Here is a 27158-nt window from a genome sequence, read left to right as displayed (position 1 = left end):
ACGAGTCCCGGTTGAGTGCGCCACTCGACGAAGGCCTTTAATCAACGGCCTCGTCTTTCCACTCTAATGCTGATCATGTATCACTTGAGCCCTCCGATGCTTCGGTTTGAAGGAGCGCTGCTACACCGATGCTACCGAGTCCGTAGGCGTCCTCCTGGGACTCGAGTGGGAAACGTCATGTGAGCTAGTAGTCAACACCGAGAGAGAAAGAGAGAGAAAAGGAGACGGAGAAGACGGAGCAGTGAGCAGGAGACATGAGGGGGAAAAGGGACGGCGCGGGAGAGAAACAAGTGGTTTGGAGTCGGAGGCGCAACGTAAGACAGTGATAGAGGCCCGAGCGTGACCTTCTCACACTGACAGTGATAGTCTCCAGAGCTGCGTGGCCTCTAATCTACCGCGACAGTCACACATTACGAGTAATCTCTGCTGACAGGCAGCCGCGCTGGAACAGACTAAACTTCCTGCCTTAACAGTGTCTGGATCATACAGCGCCGGGCCGCCTTCATTCAGGAAGGTCACACCAGCCAAAATGTCAATTATGTCAAAGCTGGCAGTATCGATGCGAGATACATGACTTTCGCTGTAATAGAAGTGATATGTGAAATTAGATCTATTACAAGAAGAGGGTTGGAACACAGGACTAATCTGCTGTGCGAAATTACGCTGTTTTTTTTTTTGGATTTGGTGAGGGAGTCCTTGAGCTCAGCAGACCGCATTACGTCCTTCAACACGACGGGAGGACGTTTAAATAGCATCGTCGACAACAACAAGGGCGGGAAAGTAAAGAAACTCGCCGGTATCCCGCTCAGAATAGATGGATGAGCTTCATCACACTTCGTTGGGCCTATTAATGCCATTTTGAAAGCAACCTTGACAGATTATTTTGAAATGTCAAGTGCTCATCTTGATGGATGGTACGACGAAGCCGATCCAGAGTCTGCGATTCGTAACCGAGCGATCAGCTGACAGCGGCGAGCCGTCTCGCACTCCCCGGCACCCCGCCGGAGGAGCACTGGGCCGGACGTAAGACGGAGAGGGACAAAGGAAGGGAGACAAAGAGGAACCGGGAGAGAAAGGTCATTCCGATGGGTCTGTCCCTCGTTACAGTAAGCAGACATCAGCGCCGGTCCCGCCCCCTGACATTACACATCCGCTTCCTGTCTTGTCGCTTTCATCCCCACCGTGGTCTGCATCTCACGAGACGGCGCTGACAGCACGTCAGCTGTCCTCGTCTCGCTGTAATCACCCGTCCTGCAGAACGTGCCCGTAACGTCCTGACCTTTGTCTGCACTGTAATTCAAAGTTAACGTCATTGCCATCGTCTGGCACAGAGTACTAATACGAATGTACAGTGCCCACTAAGCCATTACCCCATTAACGTGTCTTCCTTTCCTTTATGTTTCCATTTACAGACTGTTCATTTTCAGCCCCCCCCCCCCACCCATCCCTCCGAACTGGCGCCGCGGGACTTGACCCCCACCCGTCACCGACGATGCCTCGCAGTCTACCTCCTCGGCCGGTCTCATGCTTCCTGTTCGACATCAGTGGTGAGATCGACCCGTCTGTGCACCGACCTGAAGAAGTTTACACTCATGAAGGGAGGATCTTTTGTGTTCTTTGTCAAGTGAGAGGAGCTCTTTGAAAAAGCATTAGGACCTCGTGTCAGTGAACCTTTGAAACGCATTTCTCAGAAGCAGAGCAGGGATTTGTGGCACGGATATTCCTCATATCAGCGTGGGAGGAAATAAGAACAATATTAAGAAGAGCGTTTTTACGCTGTACGAGTAGCTACAATGTTCTCTTCATGACAGAGTACCAGCCAATTCAACCTTAGGAGAAGTACTGGAAATACTTTGAGTATTTGGCCGCTCAGAGGCAGAGGGCTCATAACATGAGCAAGAAAAGTGTGATGTGATGACAAAAGCCTAACTAATGTCAAGGTAATTGCTCTCCATTGTTCGGGAGAAAGAGCAAGAACATTCAATCTTTGAGCACAGTACTGTGGCCGGGATGAATAAAGAACATTTTCATCATAATTTTACTTGCTTAATTATAAGAATCTTCTGCGAATGAACATTAAGTACTAAAAGAGCTAAATGTCAACCACTGTAATCTTCAAATCCAGCTCTAAATGGTCAAACTCTTTAAACGTGTCGAAATGAAAAGATTCAGTCTCTCTACCAAAACAAAGGAAAATGAATCAACAGCGACTCACTGGACTTGAGGACGGAGGAATTGACTTCGATCTCTCCCTCTGCGGCCGGCTGGAAGACAGAGAGCTCCGATTGGTGCAGGTCGGGGCTGGGGGCGGACCTCGTGTTGGCCACGCCCCTCTGCTGGGCTTCCTGCTCCTCATACACAGCCATCAGCTAAAAGAAGAAAAAGAAAAGACAAAATCTCAAGCTGGTTATTTGTTGTCATCCTTCTATCCGTTTCATCCAATATGAAACCAATACTAAAACAAATTGAGGGCACTGAAAATAACTTGTGTGTTTTTCCTTGAACACACTAAATCTGTGTTACCTTGTGGATGAGGACGCTATAGAGCACGTCCAAGGAACCCAGCATGCCTGCAACAGTGAGCGTGTGTCTTCTGTGTGACAACTGCCTCCATGCGCGTCTCCCCGCTCTGCATTTACATGTCTGTGTGTGTGTGTGTGTGTGTGTGTGTGTGTGTGTGTGTGTGTGTGTGTGTGTGTGTGTGTGGGTGTGTGTGTGTGTGTGTGTGTGTGACACCCTGCTAGCTCAAACTGCGTTATGTAGTAGAATCCCGGTCTATTGAGTATTGCACTGAGTCTGCGTTTAGCCTAACGCGGCACACCGCTTGTCAACACGGCGTTCTAGGGGCCTCCACGTCAAAAACCTGAATAGACCTGTGTGTGTGTGCCAGAGGCTTCCTGCTGCATCGGAACCCGATAGTGTGGAAAACGGTTTCTCACTCATACAGACATGAGCGACGTGAAAGTGTGCATACTAGTACACACACACACACACACACAGGCGTTTTCTGGCTGGCACAAGAAAGCAAAAAAAACAACGATGCCACATTATGAAAATGTAATTCTAAAAGGGAAAGCGATGCCAACTTTTCAGACTAAAAGCTTGCTAGGCAGGTGTAGTACGCAGAAGTCCAGCGACAGCATCTTTCTTTTCCGAGCCCGACCTGATGATCAAAGCATATTTTTACCTTCATTGGGCTTTTGATAAATTAGGGAAGCAGCAGAACCAGAGAACGTCTGGCTCTTGCTGCCTCTCCATCCCTCTCTCGCTCCGAGTCAAGATCCTCGTGTCACTTAAAGCACCCGCGGGCCCTGTAGCACCCGTTGAGGTGGAACCGAGAGCCGAGGCACTTATTCTCTCCTCCTTGATCTGCCGCGGCTTGTACCGCGTTTCTGTCACTTCAGAAAACAGGCATATAAGGGGTTCTTTCTGCGTGTGCACTTCCGAGTGAGATCGGACACCGGCTACGGGCTCTTTATTTCCAGCATGACCTCACCAGAAGGAGAGAGCAGAATAATATAAAGTTATACAATATCACACCTTTCTTATCCCCCTCCCTCACCCTCATCCATGTCTCACCAAGTGTTCAGCCCAATGGGTCTCTCACACATTCAAGTCGTCCCGCTCCCCTTATCCATCCAACACACGCCTTCTCTTCCCCTCTCATCACCTGCCATCTCCTTTGCTTCTTCCTCCTCCTCTTCTACCTCAGCGATTACACGTGCACAAGCACAGCACTTTTAATTTGCTGACCACTTATATAGTCTCTATAACCTTTCTGCAGAGCCACTTGGGTGTAGAAATGCACAAATTGAACAAGAAAAAATTCCTTAAGCTCTTACTGAGTTTCAGTAAATGTGTCTGCTGGAGAAGGTACTACACACAGACAGGTGGCAGAGATTCTTAAAAAAAACAACATCTGAAAGAATGACAGCAAGAAAAATGGTCAGACAAATCCAGCGTAGTCTTGCAGAGTCTCTTAAAAAGCAGAGTTGAAAAGAAAGGAGAGACAGACGAGAGATCAGGACTTTGCCTCTGTGCTCTTTGACGGGAGACTCAAAGACCTGCCACACAAAATGACACCCTGCATCCAGGTACCCTGAGTGTGAGGGGGAGAGAGAGAGAGGGGGGGGAGACGGCAGAGCAGAAGGCAAAAAAAAGGCAGAGAAATGGACATGGAAAAAGTGACGGACAGGAGAAGAGGCAGAATTGTAATAATGACGATAATGAGGGGGGCTGACAGATGTGCTCTGCTGTAAAAGAAGAAGAAAGAAAGAATGTCAGAGAGTAAGAGCAAGAAAGCAAACCTGAAGCTTGAGATTGTCTGAGAGCGTCACCGTGTCAAGTGGGACTGCAATGATGTGTCCACTTTCAGCAAAATGAGAAGTTACTCCGTCTCTGTCCCCCTTGCACTACAACCCTTTTCCCCCCTCAGGACGAGCGCTGCACAGGAAGCCGAGGAGACGATTCCGGATTCCATATGTATTAATATCATATGTGGCATTTAACCTTCTCGTCAATACCATCAACACTCACAGATGGAGATGCTGCTAAACTTCAGATTTCCTTTTTTTTTTTTTACCATCTCGGCTGTCAAAACACATGTTTCACTTTGATCGCGTCGCTGACAACCTGGTGTGAAAAGTGCCTTCCTCCATCTGCCTGCAATGCCTCAGAGCGAGGAACGAGGCTTCATTCCGTCTTTATTTGGGCTCATTATCCATTCAAGTCAAAGACAAAAGAGAAACGGGTAATAAGAGCCCCTGGCTTAAGGACACTTAAGCGGTATATTCGGGGTTAAGATGTCCGCACTCGCGGCACTCCAACTCATGGCCCAATAGTGCGCCTCGGTCACCTGATGAGGCCTACGCCTGTTCAAAATGTTGCACTGCATCATCTTATCCTTTTGGACATTTGTGTGAAGTTGTCAGAACTAGCGTGCGACTAATTGATCCATTGGCCAAAAATGAGCTTTATTAATTCACGGGGACATTGACCTTTGACCCACACATTCTATTCCCTTCCAGAGCTCACGACAATGGAACCCACGGACAACCCGTAGGAAGGTCATCTGGCGTGTGTGCGCTTGTTGGGACTAGCTGACTTGAGAGCTTGGCTCGGTCGAAAGGCTTGAGTCAACAAGTCCAAATGAAACAGGTCCGGCCCGACACGTCGGGGACGCGTTCTTCCCCAGGAGCGTCGCCGGGAGCTTGTTAAAGAGTGAGAGAGCCAGAGGAAATGGCCGCTGTGCGTCTTTAGTGGAGGAGGTTTTCAGGGTAACAACAGAACTGGAGGCTACATTTAAAATCCATAATTACTGTGAATTCAGGAAAATTGTGACAGCCTTATTACACCCATGAGGGGACATGCTGCGAAAAAAAGACTGTGTGACACAACACATACAATTTATTTTGTGTAGTGATCATGAACGATTCCCCCATCGGAATAACTCTGTAATTACAGGTTATGGTAGTATTTGTAATCAAATTTCACACTTCCCAATAAAGTTCCCAATAGACAATTTTCTGTGTATTGGGAACTTTGTGTAGAATGACATCAGATGAAGCTTTGCTGCACTAAAACACATGCGACCAAAAGAGAAAGCGAGCCTCCATCACAGCTGTTTTCAATTAGTCAGGCTGAATGGACATCTAATCAGGCTGCCGGTGGGCGGAGCTAAACTCATGAAACTCGATTGTGTCGATGAGATGTCAATCAAGCTGGCTGTCCACGCCGCCATAGTTTGTGAGTGATGAAAAGGACATAATATCGGTATCCGTGTAGATGCCAATGCGCCGACCAAAGAAATGCCTACGGTGATATTTTGGAGTTCAGGTAATCAACATTAATTGACTACGGCTCAAAAACGTTAAACATGAGCAGCTCGCCAACAGCCATAATTGTGCCATTGATTTTATGGGGGCAGAAGGAAATTCAAATGATATACACCATTATACACAGTGGCATGTGCACTGCTCAGCATCTCAAAGTGTGCGTTTGTGTGCGTGTGCACACGTGAGTGAATGGATGTGTGAGTGAGAGCGGGGGGGGAGACGGAGAAATGCAGCGTTGGTTCCTTTCCTTTTATTAAAATTGAAAGAGCACACAATATTTGAATGGGTGGATTAATCGCAGTTCAGGATTTAAGTGGCCAACATGGCATCGATACGTGCGCGCGCGCACACACACACACACACACACGCATCCCTTTTCACATCATACCCTTTATAATCGGGTCGATTAGGACCCGATTGATTGCTTTGGAGTGGATCGATAAAATGCTACAATCAGCAAAATGCATGAGCACACAGCGAATGGACACACACACACACACACACACACACACACAAAACAATCTGTAAATATTCTCCAGCTCTCTGTGCAGCACTGAGCTTTGATTTCCACTCATGTCCACTTACCATAAATACATCTATGATGTTCAAGTGCATGTTGTTACTTTGGCACCTTCTGAAGTCAGCATTTTCTTCAGCAACGAGCAGTCCATCACCAAAGCGGAGGTGGCCACACCTGTCCATCACATGTGGGCCGTGTGTATGTGTGTGTAGTTCTACGCAGAGTCATGCAGTCTTTCATGTTTTTTTTATGATCACGGGCTGGTTGCTGCTGGCTCGAATGGTTTTGAGTGCGGTACATTCCAGGACCGAGAGGAGGCGAGATGGCGCACTAATAACTCGCTGTCGCTTCTCCATTAAGAAGGAACGTTCTTAATGAAGCACGATTATAAAAATATAAAAGATTAATTATGAAACTATTCAGAATAGAACATGTCCTGCAGCTTCAAATTCACAAAGCTCTGAGTCCGATGTTACTTTACCTGCTCTCTGAGTGACACACGCAGGCGCACAAACACACAGGTGCACACACACACACACACGCACACACTGAGAGTGGGTAGACTGACAGCACCACCTAGCTCAACACTACAGAAGCTACATTTCTCCCCGCCCCCTCAGTGTGTTATTGTGTAAAGCATGTCTTTCTGTCTAGACAAAAGAAGTGTTTACTGCCTGTGAGGAGAAGAGAAACAAGAAGACCAAGTCACTGACTCCGTTATTTTCCTTCTTTGTGTGTACCTGTGTGCGTCTGAGCTCAAAGGAAGACGAGCCGATGGATCGAGGCCTCGTGGTTCATGTTTTTACGTGTTCTAAACGCCATCCGTCCACTTTTGGAAATAATAAAAAAGGCTTTTTGATGCAGCTCAGTTAAAGAGTCGCAGGTGTGCTAATCCGTCCCGATCAGGTCACCAGGCGGAGAGGACCAAGCTAGCGTGAGAAGTAACTTTACAAAAAGCTCTGCTCATTTCTGTGTGTCGCCGATGAAAATAGTTAATTGTGCGGATCACAAAGAGAATTTGAATGACCCCCGAGGCGGTGTACATGTTGGCCTTTTTCGTCTTTCATCAGCAAATCTTCCCGCTTTTCTCCCTCCGGCGTCACTTTGTCTCCCCTCTTTGGCTTCCTCTCCCCTGGTTACCTCCTCTCCTCGGTGTGCTTCCTCTCTCAGCTCCCCATTGTTTCCCCTTGGCTTTGCCTCCTGTGACCTCCTCCCCGGCTCTCCTCCGCCGGCTGTCCCCATGTCCCCCCCTGAGTCGTAGCGGCTGCACACAAATCAGATGTCAATCATCATGTTCCAGCACTCCGCTCGATTGGAAACACCCACTAAGCAACAAAAGAGCTCATCGATTAACACGTGAATGTGATACACCCGTTCTCTCCGTGCTCCTTATTCCTTATTCTGTTGCCTTTTCATCTTTTCCTTTCTCCACCTTTCTAGTTTTCGGCTCTCGTGATCTCTGGAGTCAAACATCAACAACAACAAATCAATGCACGGGTAAGAAAATACACTTCTCACAAAGGGATACAAATACCCTGTTTAAGCATTCACATACGGTTATATAATATATATATATATATATATATATATAATTACACACACAAAATGTTCACACACACACACACACAGCTCTCTGACTGTGACCTCCCCGCTGCAATCGATCCATCGCCATGGTGATCCATAACCAGAATGGCGTTATCTCCAGAAAGGAGAATATGGATGAGTGAAATGTACTTGCTCAGCGGTTTGAAGTGTGCATGTGTGTGTGTTGGCGTGTGCATGTGCGCTGACCCTCCATTGATCCGCAGTCACCCCACCTCTCAGTGGAGCCTGAGAAAAAGCCTGACGAGACAGACGGGACGTAAAAAGAGACGAAGGGGACAGAAATACTGTGACATTTAAAAAACAAGGCCCTAAGATTGAAGGAGAGGGAGAGAGAGAGAGACACGCACAACATGTTACACAGACGTATCGTTGCGTGAGAGAAAGCAGGAACTCCGTGGAGCAGAACCCCCCCCCCCCCCCGTCCGCAGTGAACTTCAGCTTCCTCAGTGATGCAGAACGTGCTTCCTCTGTGCGTGAGGAGAAGTGTGCGAGCGGCACGAGGCCGCGAGGAGACCCCACTCGGCCATATGGATCGGCATTATGGAGACACACAGGGGCACAGATGGAGTGGGGGGGGGGGGGGCCCGCTGACCAGAGGAGACGGAGCGGGATTCGCCCACCGGGAGGGAGGAAGTGAACGCGGATCAAAGCCGCACGTAGTTGCTCTAACGTGTTAATGATTCACCGGCGTTCCAGCGCCGTGCTCGGCCTTTGGAAAGTAGTCGCTATACAAACCAGCGGCGAGGTCTCGTCCACGGCCCTCGCCCCCCCCCCCTGTACCTCCCTCGTTTATCCAGCCTTTCCTCCGCTCCTTTCTTTCCAGCATCTTATCTCATTCAATTGGCTCTCCACATAACAATGGGTGTCTGAGTGGCTTTTCAAGTAGGATTTGCTGTCTGTCAGATGTGACTGATTAGACTACACACACACACACACACCCACACACACGCCATGTTCTCTCTCACATACATGCAGACCCAGTTTCACACTCGTACACACACGGAGTGTTTTGATGCTGATGATCTCGGGCTCAACGTCTCGCAGCGATAACTTTCAGCTGAGGGTCCAGAACCTCGATCAATTCAGCACACGCACGGTGACGCACAAGAATCAACAAGAACCGATGGCATCACACCTAGTGGGTGTATCATTTATCAGGAGAGACTGGTGAAGTTACCGGAAAATATGTATTTTTTGCCCATGAATTTGTCTTGTAGCTCCAAAGCCTTGAAGCATGTTTGGTGCTACACATCTGGGATTGCCATTCACATGTCTGTAATCTGCCTCCATTTTGGGGATTACCGGGTTAATTTGTTGAGAGGTCGTCTCCTGACCCACACACAGCTTATCAGCGTCAGAGCGAGAACAATCCATCTCAGCACGTCACGTCCAACCGGCGCGTTGCCGCGACTTTCACTAGTTTGACCCGACGGAGGAACGAGTGCATCACTTTCTGGAAGCGGTTCGTCACGGGTTATTCTCGGTCGGGCCCCCTGATGGTTCACGGGGACGTCTTCATGACAGGGACATTGCATCAGAGGGTCCGTTATGTTTCACAGGAGTTCATGGACCTGTGAATGGTTCCAATGAGTCGGTTCTGTACAGCGTCTGCTGTACATGGTGCCGTTATCAGTGTTTCAGACAGCGCTGTGTGATCGTGTTCACCGCTCCTGCGTCAAAACCCTCTTTGATTATCGAACACAGAGCCAACTCATCATGCAGCGCCAGCTAGACGCCTAGAGGAGGTTGTCATCATATTGTGGAATTTATTTCCAGCCCTCTGAAAACTTTCTACATTCATTGTCTGTTACGACAGGAGCAGACGGGGATGTACAACGTGTCATTTGCTTGTTTTATTATGTAGGAGGTGTCTTACCTTTCCTCCTGACCTTTGAGGTCTTGTAGATACGGCCTCTGGGTGCATCTAACAGGAGCTGTGCCCTGGTACCAGCGGAACGAGTCCGGTAGTAACAACACGTGAACTTTAAAAGCTGTCCGACGGTCTTACAGCACAACAGCGTACAGGATGACAGAGTCCAACAATAAAGATTTGAAATGTCCTACGTCACGTCTTACAGCTAACTGCGAGTCCTGGTGGTGGAAGGAGGTTTAGGGACCAACTGGAAGAAATTAACTGAAAATGTGAGTAGAGGTATTAAGTAGGATCCGGCCGGCTGATGGGAATTACCTTAAGTTCAGGTTGACATTTATTACCTAAAAACCTTTTAGCTCCACTTCTCACACATTCTGCCCTCTTCATTTCTCCCATAGTGTCTTACCTCCACCCACTCAAGAATCACAGAAATGATGTGACGCCCACACAGAGAACTGATGATCTGTGTGTGTGTGTGTAGGGGGGGCGAGGGGCTTAGGCAATTAAATGAGTCTGTTATCATCACTCACACAGTCAGGGAGAGGTTCACTCTTTATAAAGCTCTCACCGCCCAGCGCATTACTCTGTCAATGTATGTAAATCTTTCTGCTAACTGCTGGTAGCTTTGAGTGTGTGTGTGTGTGTGTGTGTGTTTTCATTACACACACACACACACACACACACACACACACACCAACCACTTCCTGTGCTTCCAAAGGGGTGAGATGAGAGGTGGTCCTTCTAACATCTCTGTGATTGAGGTGAAGAGTAAAGCTCAAAGCCCACACGGAGTGATTACATTAGTCCTCCTAAAAAGATCATATCTTCTATTCATGAGACCGTGAATCAAATCCTGCCTCGACACTAAATGAGGTGTACTTAGAAAGGGGGACGAGCCGCCTCGGCGCAGACTACACACACCGCCAGCGGCGCAGCCCGCTAAATTCTCCCGGTGAAGTTCCAGATGAGCCGAGAAATTCTCCGGTGGAAAGGTCCTCTGGAAAGAGCCCGAGGCTCGCTGCACCTTCAGAGACTTCAGCCTTTAAAGACGGAGCAGCAGACTGAGCGTAATGAAGTAACCGCAGGTCTGCAGATTGTACATGTGAAAGGATTTAAAGATCTCAGCCACGCAATTCCTACACACATCTTTTCTTCTAATCTCTCTTTCAGGAGCCGTCAGCTCCTTTAAGATTCTGGTGAACATTTCTTCGTCGATATTAGGTGTTCAGGTGTCAACCAATGTTGACCAACTAATCAATAATTTGGTTGTCAAGTTACTTACAATGTGCATGGTACTATGAAATTCAATATATATTTTAATATTTCTTGCCTAATGAATTGATACTAAATATTTCCTATTACACAAAACATTTTTACATAAAGTATTTTAACAAATCCCTTTGACTGAAATAAATGCTAAACAAATTATAAACCAGTTTGTTAGCTCAACATTGTTGTAAGGAGTGAAGAGTAATAATAATAACAATAACAGTCAAGATGGTGGCTGCTATTCATTACCTCGATTGCTTTATTTTTTAATCATTTTGTCCTTAACCCCCGACGTACACAAGCACATGACGGACCAACGTTGAGTCATGTGCTTATCTAGTTAGTCGATCCCGAACAAACCCCCCAGCTCAGGTACTCCATTAAGATAATTCATGAGCATGATGAATGTACGAGGAGGTGGACTTCATAACAATAACAATTAGTAACACACACACACACACACACACACACACACACACACACACACACACACACACAGTCTCTTCTAGCTGGGTCGCAGGTGCGTCTGTGTTTTCTTAATTAAGACCCACGGTCCATAAAGAGTAAAGGCTTCGCGGTTTATTATACTCATAATTAACCCCTTCCCTTCCACCCGGCCTGCCTCTCTGTGGGTTTCATTTGGGGCCGTCCCTTAACCCCTCCTCTATCACTTAGAATCAATCGTCCACATCCCGCCGGATGGCCGCCTCGTGCTGGGACCTCGTGCCCGCCTCACGCCCTGGCGCCATTAACCCGCCATTTGTCTTTATCTCACCATCTCAAGCGCAATTCTTTCATTACAGATGCTCCCTGTGTCTTTTTATTCACTCCGGCAATTAACACCCCCCCCCCCCCCGGTACCCCCCCTATGCAGTCTACGCTCTCTCAAATCACGTCTATCCGTCTCTCTGGCGTTCCGTCTCCTCCTCCTCAATCCTGGTGCACTCTCCACCTCACGCAGACGCCATTACTCAATTAACCCCCCCGCCGGTTCCCGGAGAAGGGTTAACGTACGTTTTGGGTCTGGATCACGTCTGTATGTGCCTTTGACAAATGGAGAGTCCACGTACACACACACACACACACACACACACACACACTGGTGGGCACTCTCAAGGTGTGACTCAGAAATGATTGGCTTCATTAGAGAAAGGGTGAAAGGAAGAGGGGAAAGGGGGCTACGGGAAGCGGACGAGAGGAGGCCAAGATGTTACTAAATACTAGAAGAGGACTCAAGACACAGAGGGAGAGAGAGAGAGAGACAGAGAGAGCTTCGCTCAATAAAAAAAGACCCGAAGGAGGACAAAAGGGTGTTTGTGTGCACATTGAGATCAGAGAAATAATGAGACCCAAATCGGGGCGTTCGTTTGCAAGGGAGCACAAACGAGCCGGGAAGGAGACGACGAGGAGACATCGTGGGGGAGTGGAGGGAGGATAACAGAGCGGAGAGGGAGAAGGTCAGAAGGAGTTCTTCACTGCGGTCACATCTCCGTAGCTTCTTCTCATCCATGTCTGTGAAGGTCAACAGGTCACCTGGGTTTTCCCCTGTACTTGATCTTAAAAGGTGCTTTCCGACCTTCAAAAAAGAATGAAGGTCTATCGTAACAATCTTTTCAATAAAATATATAAAACTATGAACGCGGCTGCGTTGGTTTCTCTTTCCCTCAAACACAGAGAACACTTTTACTTAGTAGTTGTTCTTATGGAAATACTTTAGTTCTTTTGTCTTTTCAATTAATTAGCAACGAAGAAGCGAGGCGACAAAAAAAACGAAACGCGCTTGACTTACTCTGTGCCCGATGAATTAACTGCATCAGCCCGTTTAACGTGATGAGTGTTCGTCCAAGCCTTAAAGGAATCAGACTGTGTGTGTGTGTGTGTGTGTGTGTGCAGCCGTACAAAAACACACACCCACAAACACAGAGACAAGAATGCGTGTGTTTAGCAGATGGCTGGTGGTTAAGAGAGTGTGAATGATAAAATCTGCCCACTATTCCATCGCCTTGTCCATTATTCCACTCCACTGCTTTTGAAGAGTGTGTGTGTGTGTATTTTTGGTGTGGTGCTTTCTGCGAGCATTTTCCTCTCCATGTATCTGTATGAAGTGAGACAATCTCCTCGTGCCACTTGTCTCGGAAAATGAACAACATTAAAATCAAGTCATTAAATTAAGACATAAAAACAGACATTTGCTCTATTCGGATTTTATAGTTGCTAAACATCATGTGTGGCAGGTTGTAAGCAATCAAACTAATGGAACATTACCAACCTATTGAAAATGTGCCACTCGGTTAACATGGTGTGTGTGTGTGTGTAGCACCATTGGCATCAAAGGTTGTATTTTAAGTCGCTGTGTTTTTGGCGAGTTATGCGGCGGCGTGTGTAAAGAGAAGGACGTACGGGTGGAGGTGACGGATGTCAGCAGCATTCTGACGGATGATTCACTGGAGTCACATTTCACACAATCACTTCGCACACACGTGGAAAAATCTGCATTAACATTTACTGCCGAATAAGATTTAAGAGCAATAAAGGCTTGAGACTGCATAACACACACACACACACACACACACACACAGATGGTTATTATTTGATCTTTCATAATGGCTCTCTGTTCAGCCCCTGATCCTGAACACATACACAAAAGCTCAGAGCGGGATATTCATTTCACAGACAGACATGGTAGATGAATGCTAAAGATATTACCATATATCACTGGATCCTATTCGTACGTACAGTTTGCACGTGTAATAAAAAGGTGCTCTGTTGACCGTCTACGTAGACCGATAGACGTGTCGGCGTGCTGCAATCTACCAATGAGGTCTTAGCCTTATCAAATATGGCTGATTGCTGATATCTCAGCTCCTGGGCAAAGACGAGGTTTATGGTCCGTCTACCCTTCTCAAGGACTACCACTTATTGCTCTCGCACAGTGACGGCTAACACATATGATTACGATGTAATGAAAGATGTCAGGCCGTCTAAGAACAATGACAAAGAAACGATAGAGTCGGCCCGGAGGCAGGAGATGTTATGGCCCCGTTGTCCTCTCTAAAAGGAGCAAGTTCACACATATTCATGCATGACGGCGTCCGTCCAACCAATGGGGACCAAGACAACAATAAAATACGCACTAGTCTGTAATGTCTCAGCTCTGGCCTGCGCGATCAGTGCAACCGCACACTTTCTAGTCCCCACCGTGTCCACATTAAATTAAATGAACCAGAGCTTCATTTAAACCATCCAAAACGGCCGTTTCACACGGTACCCCGGTATGAGCTTTCCGCACCGTATCAATTTCTGTGTGTATGAAATATGGACTTTCGGCCGCCGCGCACATCCCTAATAACTGTCCAGTCACACTCTAAGGAATGTAGCGTGGGGAAAAATAATGAAGACGTGCAAATTATAATTCACAGCCCAAGAAAGACACCAACAGAAGATAGAACTTTCTTTCTTCTATTATTATATATAATACACACACACACACGCCTACACACCAGGATTCCCAGCAACACAAACCAGTGAAGGCAATAAGCAGCACTGCTTTCTTAGGTGGAGGGTCAATATTATTCTCGCCATTTGGCCACTTTGTATGAGGGGGGGGGCTGAGAGGGCAAAGGTGGCTGGAATTCAGTTTGGATTACGCGGCTATACAGTGTGTATGTGTGTGGGTAAGTGTGTTAGAAACACACGAGTGGGTATGTTTGCCCTCTCTGTTCATTCACTTAACCATTGCAAGGTGACACGACACTTTAAAAGAAAAATACGTCTGAGCTCAGTCGCCCGGTAAGATCTACTGAGAGATGTTATTAGGACCACCTTGGAAAACAGCAGGGAGAATAAATCCTTCTTCCTTGTTCCACATCCACAGAGCTTGAAGTTGAACTGACTAGATGTTAGGACAAAGAGTAGATTTTAAAAAGATAGAACGCAGGATGCCTGACGACAGTTCTCTCCTCTCTTTTCTCACCCCGGATGCATTTTACAACTCGAGTTGGTTTCAGGCTGGTGGTCAGATAAGCACCATTCCCAGGCGCATTGGAACGCGCGAGTGATTGACATGTTTTCTCGTTGGTTGAAACAATCTTGCTTGCGATCTATCGCCACAGCAAAGCGGAAGGCCGAGCAACGCGTCAACAGAAGAAACACTTGTTGGGAGCGAAAAGCTTTTCATTAGACGGACCGAGCTCGGGGTCAATCCCAGTCAACCCTGGTGGCTGGAGATAACAGAGGGAAGGGGAACCAGGTGATGGAGGAACTCTCGGTGCCACATGAAGACACACCTGTATTGAAAACAACCGACTATGCGTAGACAGAAGAATAAAAGCCAGCCAATTATCGGCCGGCGAGTGAGCGGCGGGCTGGGGGCCCGCGGTCGTATGAGGCAGCCGATTAAAGGTGTTTTCCGGAGGGTGTGTGAGCCGTGCAGCGATAACTGGCCAGAACGCAACACGGTTTGCTGCAGCACAACGCACAGAGCTGCCCACCCACTCCCTCTCTCTCCCTCCCTCCCTCCCTCTCTCCCCCTCCCTCACAGGGATGATCACATGACTCTCCAGGCAGAGGCGAGTCATACGTTATGTTAGTGCGATTACTAACATCAACACATTGGTTGAAGGTGAACAATGAGATTTGGTGGATGCCTGTCTGCTCGGTTTAAGTAGCCGTTTTTGTGTTGGATTGACGGGGATTTAAATGTCGGGATTAAAAAGGCAGACCGCGTCAGGGGCCACCCACGCAAACCGCTGCTCCTCAATCCGTCTGCATCTCTTCCCGATCCCTTTCAAGTCGCATTGTTTTCATCTGGGTCATGGTTCAGTTAATGTCGACGTGTTAACCGGCAACACGGGCGCACACACATACACACACACACTCACTATGAGAACCTTATCACAACTACCTCAACTCACAAATACACAGCAGGCTGTACTTAAGAAACCAATCAAACGCTGTCTTCATTATCATGTCACACCAGAATATGCAGCTATAAATAATCACATTAAGACTGTATCATCTTTACCAATCAGTGCTTTAAAACACAGCTTTGTGTGTGTGTGTGTGTGTGTGTGTGTGTGTGTGTGTTTAGGAACCAAGGCTGAAGCCGGTGATCTTCATACAAAGAGGTTTCCTTCCCCACGTATATACTCCAGAGACTTCATGCACATGCCATTCATGCTGAAAACTGTAGAGGAGAATTATGGGGCATCACACATAATAACCCTTCCAGCAGGGGCATAATTGCCTCATTCTGACTGGCTTGTGTTTTGCTCCTCGAAATGACTTTCCCCTTCTGTCGGGAAAGGGAAAGGAAAAAAAGAAAGCGGGAAAGGGAAATGAGAGAAAGAGAGAGCGGAGGAGAAGCTATGAGCAGGCTGAGATATTAAAACAGAACAAAAGGATAACGTCACATGCCGTACACATCTCATACGACGACTCACACAACTCCACTGTGATCTACTCGCGTTTGCCTGCCCCCATTACCTCATTTGTGCAGACCAGCATTCATTCAACAGATGAATCCGTCTCCAGAAGTAATATCAGAGTTCATGCATGTGTGATTTGCAACAATTTCTGTATGTTTTGGACATAAACTTCTCTCCCTCCTGCGACTGCCAGAGCTACACGCAACAACCACAGGGATATATATGAGGCATAGTTTGCGTGTAGTAGCAAACAAAATATAAAAAATACAGAAAAAAACTGAGCTTATGCTAATGTGTGTTTTTAACTAAACACGGCTAATAGCCCCACAGTTAATTGCCTCATGAAAAGTTAAGCTGAAACGCTCGGCTGTGATGGATGTGTGCGATTACATCCCGGCTCCACCGCGGACGCTCATACGAGTCCTCACGCTCACTGATGACAGCGATCCATCTGTAAGTGATGCGACACATACATTAGCTCGGCCAAATTACTTTTGCACGTGTGTTTATGTCTGTGTAGGTGCGCGTCGAAATAGATTATGCAGCAGCCCCACATCATCATTTCTCACTCGCACTCGCTAAATGAGCGTTTTCGTGAGCCCTTAATTGATTCATTTGTAACGAGAACTACCACGTCTAGCAAATATAGCATTAATGCGCGTGCATGCTATAAGTTACAAAAGGCGGCGCTTAGACCTAAAAACCAGAAAGGAATCAGCTAGTTCTCCAGAGCTGCATCTGTAAGCAGCAGCTTGTGTTATTTACCAGCGATCAGGGGAGTTTGCATTCTGCCCGTAATGGAGAAGTGTAGAATTAGAGAGCCCAGAAGGGAGGGAAGGGCCTGCTTATAACCGCCAACCTGCTCGGAATAATTCCCTCATTATCAGCGAGTTTGCTACCGTGCTAATGGCTCTGGTGTAGCCGTGACCTTTAGCCATCTTTCTTATTTTTGGATTAACTGGCGGTGAATGCGCCACGAGGTGGGATCACAGCCGCGAGAGGCGGTGAAGAGCTTTTCTTTTCTTCAAATGAAAACGAATAAACACGTTGAGAAATATTTGGCCCTTCGGTGACCTTTGATCTGCATGTGGGCTGCAGTAAAACATGCAAATAACACAACGCAGGCAGAGGAGGAGGAAGACAACTCTTCTTGACCTCCTCTTGTAATAATATGAAAAAAGGATTTTATTAAGTATAAAGTGGATCTCCCTTGCACATTTGAGATGTGTGGTCACTATGCCAACGCAGCAGACGCATGTGTGTATGGATGCCGGTCTGCCTGTTGGTCCGTCTCTGCCACGCTGCTGCTCCCCCTGCTGCTGCTGCCGCCGCCCGGCCGCCCCCGACGTGAGAGGAAATCAGACGGAAGCAAAGTAAAAAAATAAAAATAAATCAGAGCATCATTTAAATATTAATGAAGCCGAGAGATGAACTGTTGGCCTGAGAGTCGTCATCTTCTCCAGCAAATGGTTTTGGCTAAATGGAAAACCAATGCATACACCCGTGGGTGCAAATACACACACACCCACAGCTTACGCCCCACTGAGTTGGACTGAGTGAACCAACTGTCCCTCTTAACGTATCCAAGTCGAACTGTTTAAGGTGGTTTCATCTGATCAGCAAGCCAGACAGTATAATCGGCAGACATCCTTCAAGTTCCATCAATTCAAAGTGCGTTTTAACAGGATTAACAAGGCAGTTTACCAACGGTTTTCCAGGAAAGTGCACTATTGTGGTATTACAGGCCTTTTTGAACCAAAGAGCCCACTGGGCAGCACCACGAACACCGGATCTCCAGATACCAGAAGGTTACCAATGCAGGTCAGGGTCAGTTAATAAAAACTGAAAAAAATACAACCCTGCTTTTATTATTCCAAAACCTCAACTCCGGATATGATGGGTATTAACTGCAGAGATCCGCCTTAAATTACAGAAAGAAGCTGGATTGTTCATCATAAATACTGATATTGTGGGAAAGGAGCAATAGAAAAATGCATTGGAGTGAAGCACGTTGGCTCATGACAAATAGTATCTACATCTGAAGGATGATGCAATATAATCAAACCACCTGCTTTTCTGTGCATGTGTGTGTCTAGCCATCAGTAGGATAAATAATGATTGGCACAATTATCCATGATTAAAGCTCTGCTCATAGAGAGCCGCCCTGTTTCCAGGCTGGCCGGATCTCAAATTGTCTTTCCAGAGACTGCTTCTAAATAGGTCAGACATGGTAACGTTTTATGGGGATCCAGAATCACAGGTTATTATCATCGGGATTCCATCTTAACAAAGTGATCCTATTGCGTTATGGTCTGTCATATGTCAAAGTGTTCAAGAGACAAAGCGCGCAATGGTTCAAACTAAACAGAGAACTGCAAATGGATGCATTCTATGATAGTGTGTGTGCTTTCTAGCTGGATAGAAGAAAATGTGAAGACAGGCAAAGACGACTATGCACACGAGATGATTCTCCCATGAAGACATAGAGAAACCTATTGAGCGTTGAGCTCTTCAGACAGATAATCAGTCTGTTGTTTCCGTGCACGCCGTTACCAGCTCTCCCCGTTACCAGCTCACCTTTCAATCAGCCCTTGGTCTCTGCACCGACGAGATGGGAAAAACACATCGGGAATTAAACTTCCCGATGCATACGAGCTGCTGATGGGAATCCATCCTGACAACTTATCACTTTCTTTTGCTACAAAGCAGCGAGTGGGCTTGAAAAACAACATGTAAGGGGGATATTAGGGAGAATCTAGTTGTCTGGTTTTGCGAGCGGGGTTATGTGGTAGCCCCAGGCCTGCATTTTTAACAATGTTTCCTTGAAAAGGTGTATTTTTTCACCCGGACGTGTACGTGAATGTGTTTTTATCTTTCATTTTTAACAGCCCCTCTCATTCTAAAAAATAACAAAGGGTCTGTTTCCTATTACCGTGATGAATGGCTTAGTTTCCCTTTCACTGCAGGTGTAGATAATTCATGGCAGTCATGCATATGGTGAGGCAGATTTCAGACCTTTAACCAATTTCAGTGGGCCCTTCACCATGCCGTGCATTTTGTTTGCTATACTATGTGACTCATGCATTACAGCGCAGTTCTGCCTATCTAACCTCATAAATATGCCAAGTTCAGACATATACTCGTATACTCCTCACAGTTGGTACATCAATATCACCTCAAACATTTCAGCCCTCTCAGATCCATCTCTTGGGTATATTTCATCCCACATTTGTTTGAACTGTATTTCTGACCTCTGTCTTCAGCAGACCTCGAGAACCGCCTCTGTTCTCTTTGCGCTTATAGCCGGCCGTCGGAGTCTAGCTACAGTAAAACACTCATCTGGGATTAGGAGCCATTTATTCATCTCAGCTCGGTAATACTATGAGGGCCTTGCTTCAAAATCCAATGAATATTTCACACTTTCATTTCATATGCAATCTCTGCTGCTCAGAAGACTTTCTTGCTGGGTATGATAGCGTACATTTTCCTTCGCCACGTGTCTTTCTTGGCGTATTTCTGGTATTGTTTTGTGAAACTTCTTCGCATTCAAAAGGACAGTAAAAAAAAAAATAGCATCACTATTATGTGAGTGAATATCAGGCAGGAGAGCTCTGAAAATAGTTGAGAGTAAATAAATACAGCATTCACACAAACACATATTTACCATAATGCTAACGCTATCGTCGCTACAGAAACCTGCTAAGCCGGCTTTAACTCGGGATTTACTATTCAAATGATTCGGTGCTTAGCCAGGAAACTCTTCTCCCTTTTAACTCAAAGCTTCCTCTACACGTTTCCAAGTGAACAGCAGTAGAGATGCCCTCGCAGCGGCCCGAGAGCACATCGGTTACCTCAGCAGCCACTCGCAGTTTCCTTGTTATTAGAAGCCTATTAAAACCGGTACTGAAAGCCACAGAAAGGAGCGTATCGGATGAGAAGCAACCTGCCAGCAACAGGCTGAGACACTACTCAAATTTAAAAGATGTCAGGCCTGGGGGATGCTTCGTATAAGGACGGACGTACTGGAGTGAATTCGCATGGTAATGCGTTCACTTATATTTGCATCTATTGGTGATTTGCATTGGATTGCGATGGGAGGGGAAGATAGATAGTTCTCAGAGACAGAAGGGAAGCAATGCTGATATCGCATGTTGGTCCCACGCTGAGTCAAATAGCTGGACCGGCTGGTAATGAATGAATAATGAATCATATTTATAAATGTATTTATATTCGGTCCCCCAAATCGCTTCAACTTAAAACTGTGCTCTGTCGCAGCATTTACTGCTTTGTCAAACACATTTGTTTTTTTACCTTTTATGTTAACTCTTGTGTCATTTAATATTAGAAATAAGAAAACGTGAGTTTAGTCTTAATGCACTCCGGACTTTTGAGTATAGATGAGTATGATTCTCACTCAGACACGAGACCGACACGTGTTGTTATCCTCACATTAACATTACACACATACATTTGGAGCACTGCATCGGGTGACTGTCGGCACAATCTAGCGTCCGCGCCCCAGACAGTATGTTGTCTGATCCATTGCCGAAATTGAGTGGCAGAGGGCAAGTGACAACTAGCCCACCGCAGGACCACCGCGTGCTGCTCGCCACGTAACCATGGCAACAGGCTCTCATAACACCAATACCCCCTCAGCCAGTATCCTGACTCCGTTATCCGTCCCGTCATTGAGTGATATGGCCCCTGGGCCACCTCCACCACCCACACGACCAACTTTGAGACATTAGAGCCCTCTTCTATTTTTGACATATTGTAAAATCAAAAAACTTGCATCTAAAAAACAAGATTTGAAGGATAAAAATGAGTTGTTTGACGTGGAGAGCAGCCGGCGTCGTGTTTAGAGAGTGAGAGATCCCTTTGTTTCTTCCTAAAGGTTCTTACAGCCCAGAGAGCAATTGCTCACCGATGCAACTTTGCTTTTAATTAGTTCATAGAATCTCCAACAAATCCGGCGGTATTCCTACATGCTTGAAGGCATGCAGTATGAGCTGAGGACAGGGAAACACACTGCGCCTGCCTTTTTCTAGCCAGTGGGGATCTTAGCTCAGAGTTTTTTAAGCCGGGGCCTGAAATGAAAAATGCAGTCCTCCATAAGACACGGGCTCATTAAATAATGTTGATGCTGTTTTAATGTGCAGCGCCGACAAGAGAAGATTCCAGATTAATTTAAGGTCCTAAGTCGTGGTTCAAAAAGCCCTTAATCTCAGCCATTTATCACTTTATAATAATGCCACGGTCTGTGTGACAGTGTGGAGAAAAAAGAGGGGAAAATGAGAAATGACACATTCCTCTGGGGGAAAATAAGAAAAACGGGATATATGGATTGAGTTTGCAAAGTCTCCAAAAGTGAATTGCTAATAACACTGCCTAACGCTGAAGGCAAGTTAAAACCTTTCCCTTTGCGTTTTGCTTGTGAGGCAATATTCTCTCTAAGAGAAGCTTACAGGCCAATGCAGCTCAATACAGCACAGTGTGAACACACACACACACACATCAGGCACAGATAGCTTCTCAAACATTCACACAAGCACCTTCACCTTTGAGAGACAGAATGTTATGGGACTTATTAATAGGTATAAATCAAAAAAGATGATATGCACTATGGGAAGGATTGAGGGATGAAGATGGTTGACTTAAACACAGTGATTTTGTAGCTCTTTGTCGAGGCACTTCCTTGTGGACTGGCAGGTCTGTGTCCTCTGCATCCTCTTGGTCTGGATTTTATAAAAACTGAGCCTATGCATGTTACATGACTGTTTGTGGTCACGTAAGACCCCCGAGTTCCTTCTTCACAATGTCCGTTTTCATAATAAAGGAATATAATGAGACATGAGCCAACATGAAACTTTCTCCTGAGAGGTTCTTACCTTGTCCTTGTCTTCTACCAGATCACTGAGGACGTCATCGGGGTCCAGAATCCCCCCGTCACAGTATTCAACATGGTGGGTCCGAACCAGGAAGTCTCCTTCCTAGAACGCATGGCACAACCAACTCAAATCAACCACAAACTAAAGTTGAATAGAACACTGGGGTAATATAAAAAGTAATGTGAATTAATACAGATCAAATCATTTTGTCCATCAGGAAAATGTCATTCAGACCAGTATTCCATCTTATACATTTTAATCGACATGAAACAGTACGTAGTCAATATAATGAGGGCATACCCAGCGGGCAACAATCGAATACACAAAAATGGAAAATGGCTGGAGTGGTTTTATTGTTTTACATTTTGATTCAGTTTATTTTTACATTTTAATAATAATTGTCATAGATTTAGTTCAACCTGGACCAAAGCAGTGCTCACAGCACCTCCTCTCTGCACTCATACGGGTTGACCTCTCGTCTCCTTCCATCCTCCACCTCTCTCCCCCCCGGTGCCTTGTGCACATTACAGTCGGGGCCCCTCCTCTCTCCCTCTTCTCTCCCTCCTCTCTCCCTCTCTCCGCCGTGTTGGCTCTGTGATTAATGACATCGACACTGCGCCGGACAGGTGACTACATAGAGCCGGTTGTTGAACAACATATTGAGACAACACACACGCACACACACACAGACATACAGCCTAAGGAAAGGTGTGACTCAAACCCTTACAGGGCGCCGCTCCATTAAATCACCGCTTCGGGGTCAGGTGTTTGTCAAGGAGGAGCGAGACACTGCGTGTGCCAAGATGTCACCGCGAGTCTCCGTGCCGACCCTGTTCCCTCCATGGACATCGACCCTGAATCAACAGATCGCTTACATGCACTTTTTATACGACTTTGGAAATGAGTTTATTCCTACATTCATAAGCAAGAATTTATTATTTTTAAATATGCATTTTCCATGAAGGAGCCACAACAGTAGTGGAATATATAAGATTTTAAAATTGTGATTGTTGTAAGGCCTGCAGTGAAGGTGTTGCCCGACCCACCTGTTCTACTTAAATCTCCACTATTTACCAGACTTTAATTACTCCGTACGTCATCCATAAGCGCTACCAAATGTCCTATAATGGTTTATATATTTGATCTAGAGTAAACTGACATGCATAGGACACTTAAAGAAATGGCTAAAAATGGCTGCTTGCTTCCTCATGAAAATCATTTATCGCTGGTTAAATTTAGCCTTGCTCCATAAAAACATTTCTTTTTCTATTATGTCCCGAAAAAGAAAAAAAAAGACATTTCAATGGCTTTTCCACCATCGATGTTACACAAGATTCAGTGGCTGTTTATTCTGTATGATTGCCTCTCTATTCCTCCTGATGGGATTCATTGTTTGACTCTATTGTAACACTGTCTTGGCTGACGCCCAGGCACATGTAGAGAGAGAGAGAGTGTTTACGGCCCTTTATTTTCTCTCTTGCACAGTGTTTATCTTCTTTGAGCACTAGGAATCAGGGTTTGGGTGCATATTAACTCCGGGACGGGGCATGGGAATGTTCTTTCTTATGATTACTCTGGAATATTTCAGTGCCAGAGTGTCGCGTGAAATGATTTTGTATCCGTCGGCTTTGCACACAAAGACCTGTGTTTTATTACTCCGTGGTTTCACAATGAGTCCCAAGAGTGTGAGATTTTGTCTCCACCGGTTTAATGGGAACTACTCAATCGCCATGACAGGAAGACGCAGAACACTCACACCGTGTCTCGCATTCTCACACAACGTGAGCACAGAGGCGCACCGAGGTCCACATGTTCATTGGCTTGCTTACAGTCAAATACAAATCTCAGCTGAAACTCTATTAAGTGAACTCGCAAGCAAGGGAAAGGGCCTTAATGTCACCAAAGCCCACTCTGGTCCAAGAATCCACAACCCAAGGAGTCCTGAGGGCCCCCGAGGGCCCGCTGCTGACCCTCAGCACGGCCCACACAGCGGACTGTACATTGTGCTTTTCATTTCAGTTAATATTGGGCCTTAGAGGTGCTTGGTCCCAAAATAATGAGCACTTCATCAAACTACAGCAAACCATTTGACACGTCGTAGCGATGGAGCTCTTGAGGACCGTGGGGATCCGGGGCCTCGGGGCCTCTGGGCAGTGTGCTAGCTTAGCGAGGCTGGAAATGCAGTACAGGAAAAATGCCGTCTTTGCGATACATTTTATTTTTCTTCTATTTTATGACAAATTATTGTCCCATGAGAAATAATAAATAATCATATTAGTCATTTTCCGCTTGTATTGTGATGCCATACAATCACAAAAGCAGTGAACAAAGGGGCTGGATTTGAAACTATGACATTTAAAAAAAAAAATTCACTATTAAATCATATACGCATAAATTACAGAAGGAAAAAAGTAGTAAATGTGGTGATTTTGCTGAACAGCAGCATCCAGCAGCCTCGGGTGAACCCCCCCCCTTTGATCTGCTGTTACAGTAGGAAAGACACGCTCAGACGGCGAGGGATGCAAAAGGTAGAGCGATAAATGCTGTGAGCGCACTGATCTAATCTGACATTCAGGGGGAGTGCGTCGATATTGTGCCGCTTCAAAAAACTTGAGGGACACTCTGATCGTGTAGCGCCGCAGATAAGAGTTGTAAACAGCCGGATCTCATCTCAACATCACAGGGATTAGCACTTAATACACTGTTTTGCCTGATACTATTACAGATAATTTTTTTAGGTATTTATCTCTCAGGGCACGGTCTAGAAATTATTATTAGGTTGTGGTAAAATCCCAGCAGAGTTAACACACTATGCAGATAATCCAGTGTTGCCCCCCCCCACCTCCCTCTTTATCTTCAAAAACTGAAGGCAGCGGCTTTAAGCGAACTTCCGGCGATCGTGCTGCCGCCACCCGAGGTGAGCGCCGTCCGCCCCGCACTTAAACACTGCAACGGGGCGAGTCCGTGGCAGCTCGCGGGGACCTCTGGTGTTGTCACAGGTTGGTTAATCAGGTCGGGTCTGGCCGTGCTATAAAGTAACATTGCTACCAGGTATCATCTAGTAAAGGCACTGATTCAGCGCTTTGTAGTGCATATTAAGTGCTTCATGTCGCACTGGTTGCTTTGACCAAAGGCCTGTGGGGCTTTCTCGTTGGATCGTTGCATTTGAATTGCAGATAATAAGCTCCGTGAACAGTAAAACTACAACTCGTGATACCTGTACGTTTTTTTTTTAAGCAAGATAATGCTGACAAATGAACACCACATTTATGACCTTTTTGAAAAGGTGAAAAAGTACAAAGCTAATCACGGTCACGTTGCTTAACATCACCTTCTCTCAGTTAAAGGATGATGACTTTTACACCTTAGAAACCAGAAACTAATTGATATAATCAATAGGTCACAGAACGAAGTTTCAAAGGCTTCCTGCAACACTCTATGATGTGTAAAAACTCACACTAAATTGTCTGATTCGATTGGTCTCCGGGGGGCCGTCTTGTGACCGGCAGAAACAAAGCGTATCTTCTGTGGAAAGCAAAGCGAGACAAAAGCTCACCAGGTTCAACGTTGCACATTTAAACTGTGGATAAGCCGATTACTCCCTCACTTCATCAGACAAAATGAGATACAGACGTCATTAGCGCCGTTGGGACTGCTCAGAACACAAATACTTTTTGTTTTTTTACCACGTTGTGCTGAGCACTAATAAAGCACTTAAAAAAGCATCAACATTAAGCAGCCGGGATGATCTGCACACAGGAGCCTTCGGTCCAGTAATCGAATGATCGAACTACGACGAGCTGGTCAGGTTCATTTGAAAAAAAACACAAGTTGGAGAATAGAACGGGGGGGGGGGAATAGAATGGGTGGCAGGCTGGTTTGTGAGAAAGCAGCACGCGTCCCCCCCCTCCCTCCTTCCCTCCCTCTGAGGAATAATTGCCTGTGCATCTAGCAGGGGTCCAGGATGTTGTATGATTTTCATCAGCTTGTTTGGCCACGCCTCATCAGCATTCCTGGCCTGGCTAATGAAACAGCCACAGACCCGAGGAAGCCCTCGCTACACATCCATCTTACACGTGCGTGCGTACGCACACAACCGCCAGCGTACAAAAGGTCGGATATTTCACTTTGTGGCCTTCTTTGAACCACGCACACACCGTCAGCAGCAACGCTGTGTCAAATGCAGACAGCACCCAATATGCATTCATGAACATGTATGGAATATTTATTTTAGAGCGACCCATCGTATGTCACCTCACCGGAATACACACACACGTGTCGATGTGATCCAGAAATGGGGCGATTCAATCTGAAACCACACAGACACGCTCCCGTGACCACACGGTCGCACACTGGTCTGTTTGGCCAGAGGTAATTAAGAAGTCTGTCAACAAGCTGATGACTTCCTGACAACTCCCCTCGAAAAAAACAACACAACCTCTGCTCTCCTTCCTTCCTCGTCCTTCCTCCGTCATCGGACAACCCCCCCTCCCCCGGCTATCTCCTGCTTTCATTTTACGTTTGTCATCTCTGTTCTGATTTCATCCAAAGGTTTACTCATTTCCTGGGTTCTACCTCTCTACAAGAGCCTGGCGTAACCACCGCTTCATTTGCTTTTTTTCCTTTAATGCAACTTTCATTCCCTTTTTCTCATACCACAATTTAAGCTTTGTTATTCAGGCTCATCCATCAAGGGTGAAAGCTCCATATTATAGCTGTCAGCAAGCTGATTTTCCTTCTTGG

The 27158-nt window shown here is 46.2% G+C and overlaps 1 protein-coding gene across 6 annotated transcripts in view; it reads right to left on the bottom strand.

Annotated features, from left to right (window-relative positions):
* The window catches only part of LOC120834297 (partitioning defective 3 homolog B-like), a 133561-nt gene that overhangs the window by 102175 nt on the left and 4228 nt on the right, over positions 1–27158 (bottom strand). For 4 of the 6 annotated variants that reach the window (XM_078091236.1, XM_078091234.1, XM_078091235.1 and 1 more), the window contains exons 2-3: positions 22416–22517; positions 2216–2369 (exon numbers count right to left, since the gene is read on the bottom strand). In XM_078091236.1, the coding sequence (XP_077947362.1) occupies positions 2216–2369; positions 22416–22517 (256 nt within the window). Of the gene's footprint in view, positions 1–2215; positions 2370–2523; positions 2820–22415; positions 22518–27158 lie in introns of those variants that run through there. The other 2 variants (XM_078091238.1, XM_078091239.1) reach the window with 1 other exon arrangement.

The sequence above is a fragment of the Gasterosteus aculeatus genome, chromosome 16 (assembly GCF_964276395.1).
Source record: "Gasterosteus aculeatus chromosome 16, fGasAcu3.hap1.1, whole genome shotgun sequence".
In the NCBI taxonomy this organism is placed as follows: Eukaryota; Metazoa; Chordata; class Actinopteri; order Perciformes; family Gasterosteidae; genus Gasterosteus; species Gasterosteus aculeatus.
This window is presented reverse-complemented; position numbering and strand designations above follow the sequence as displayed.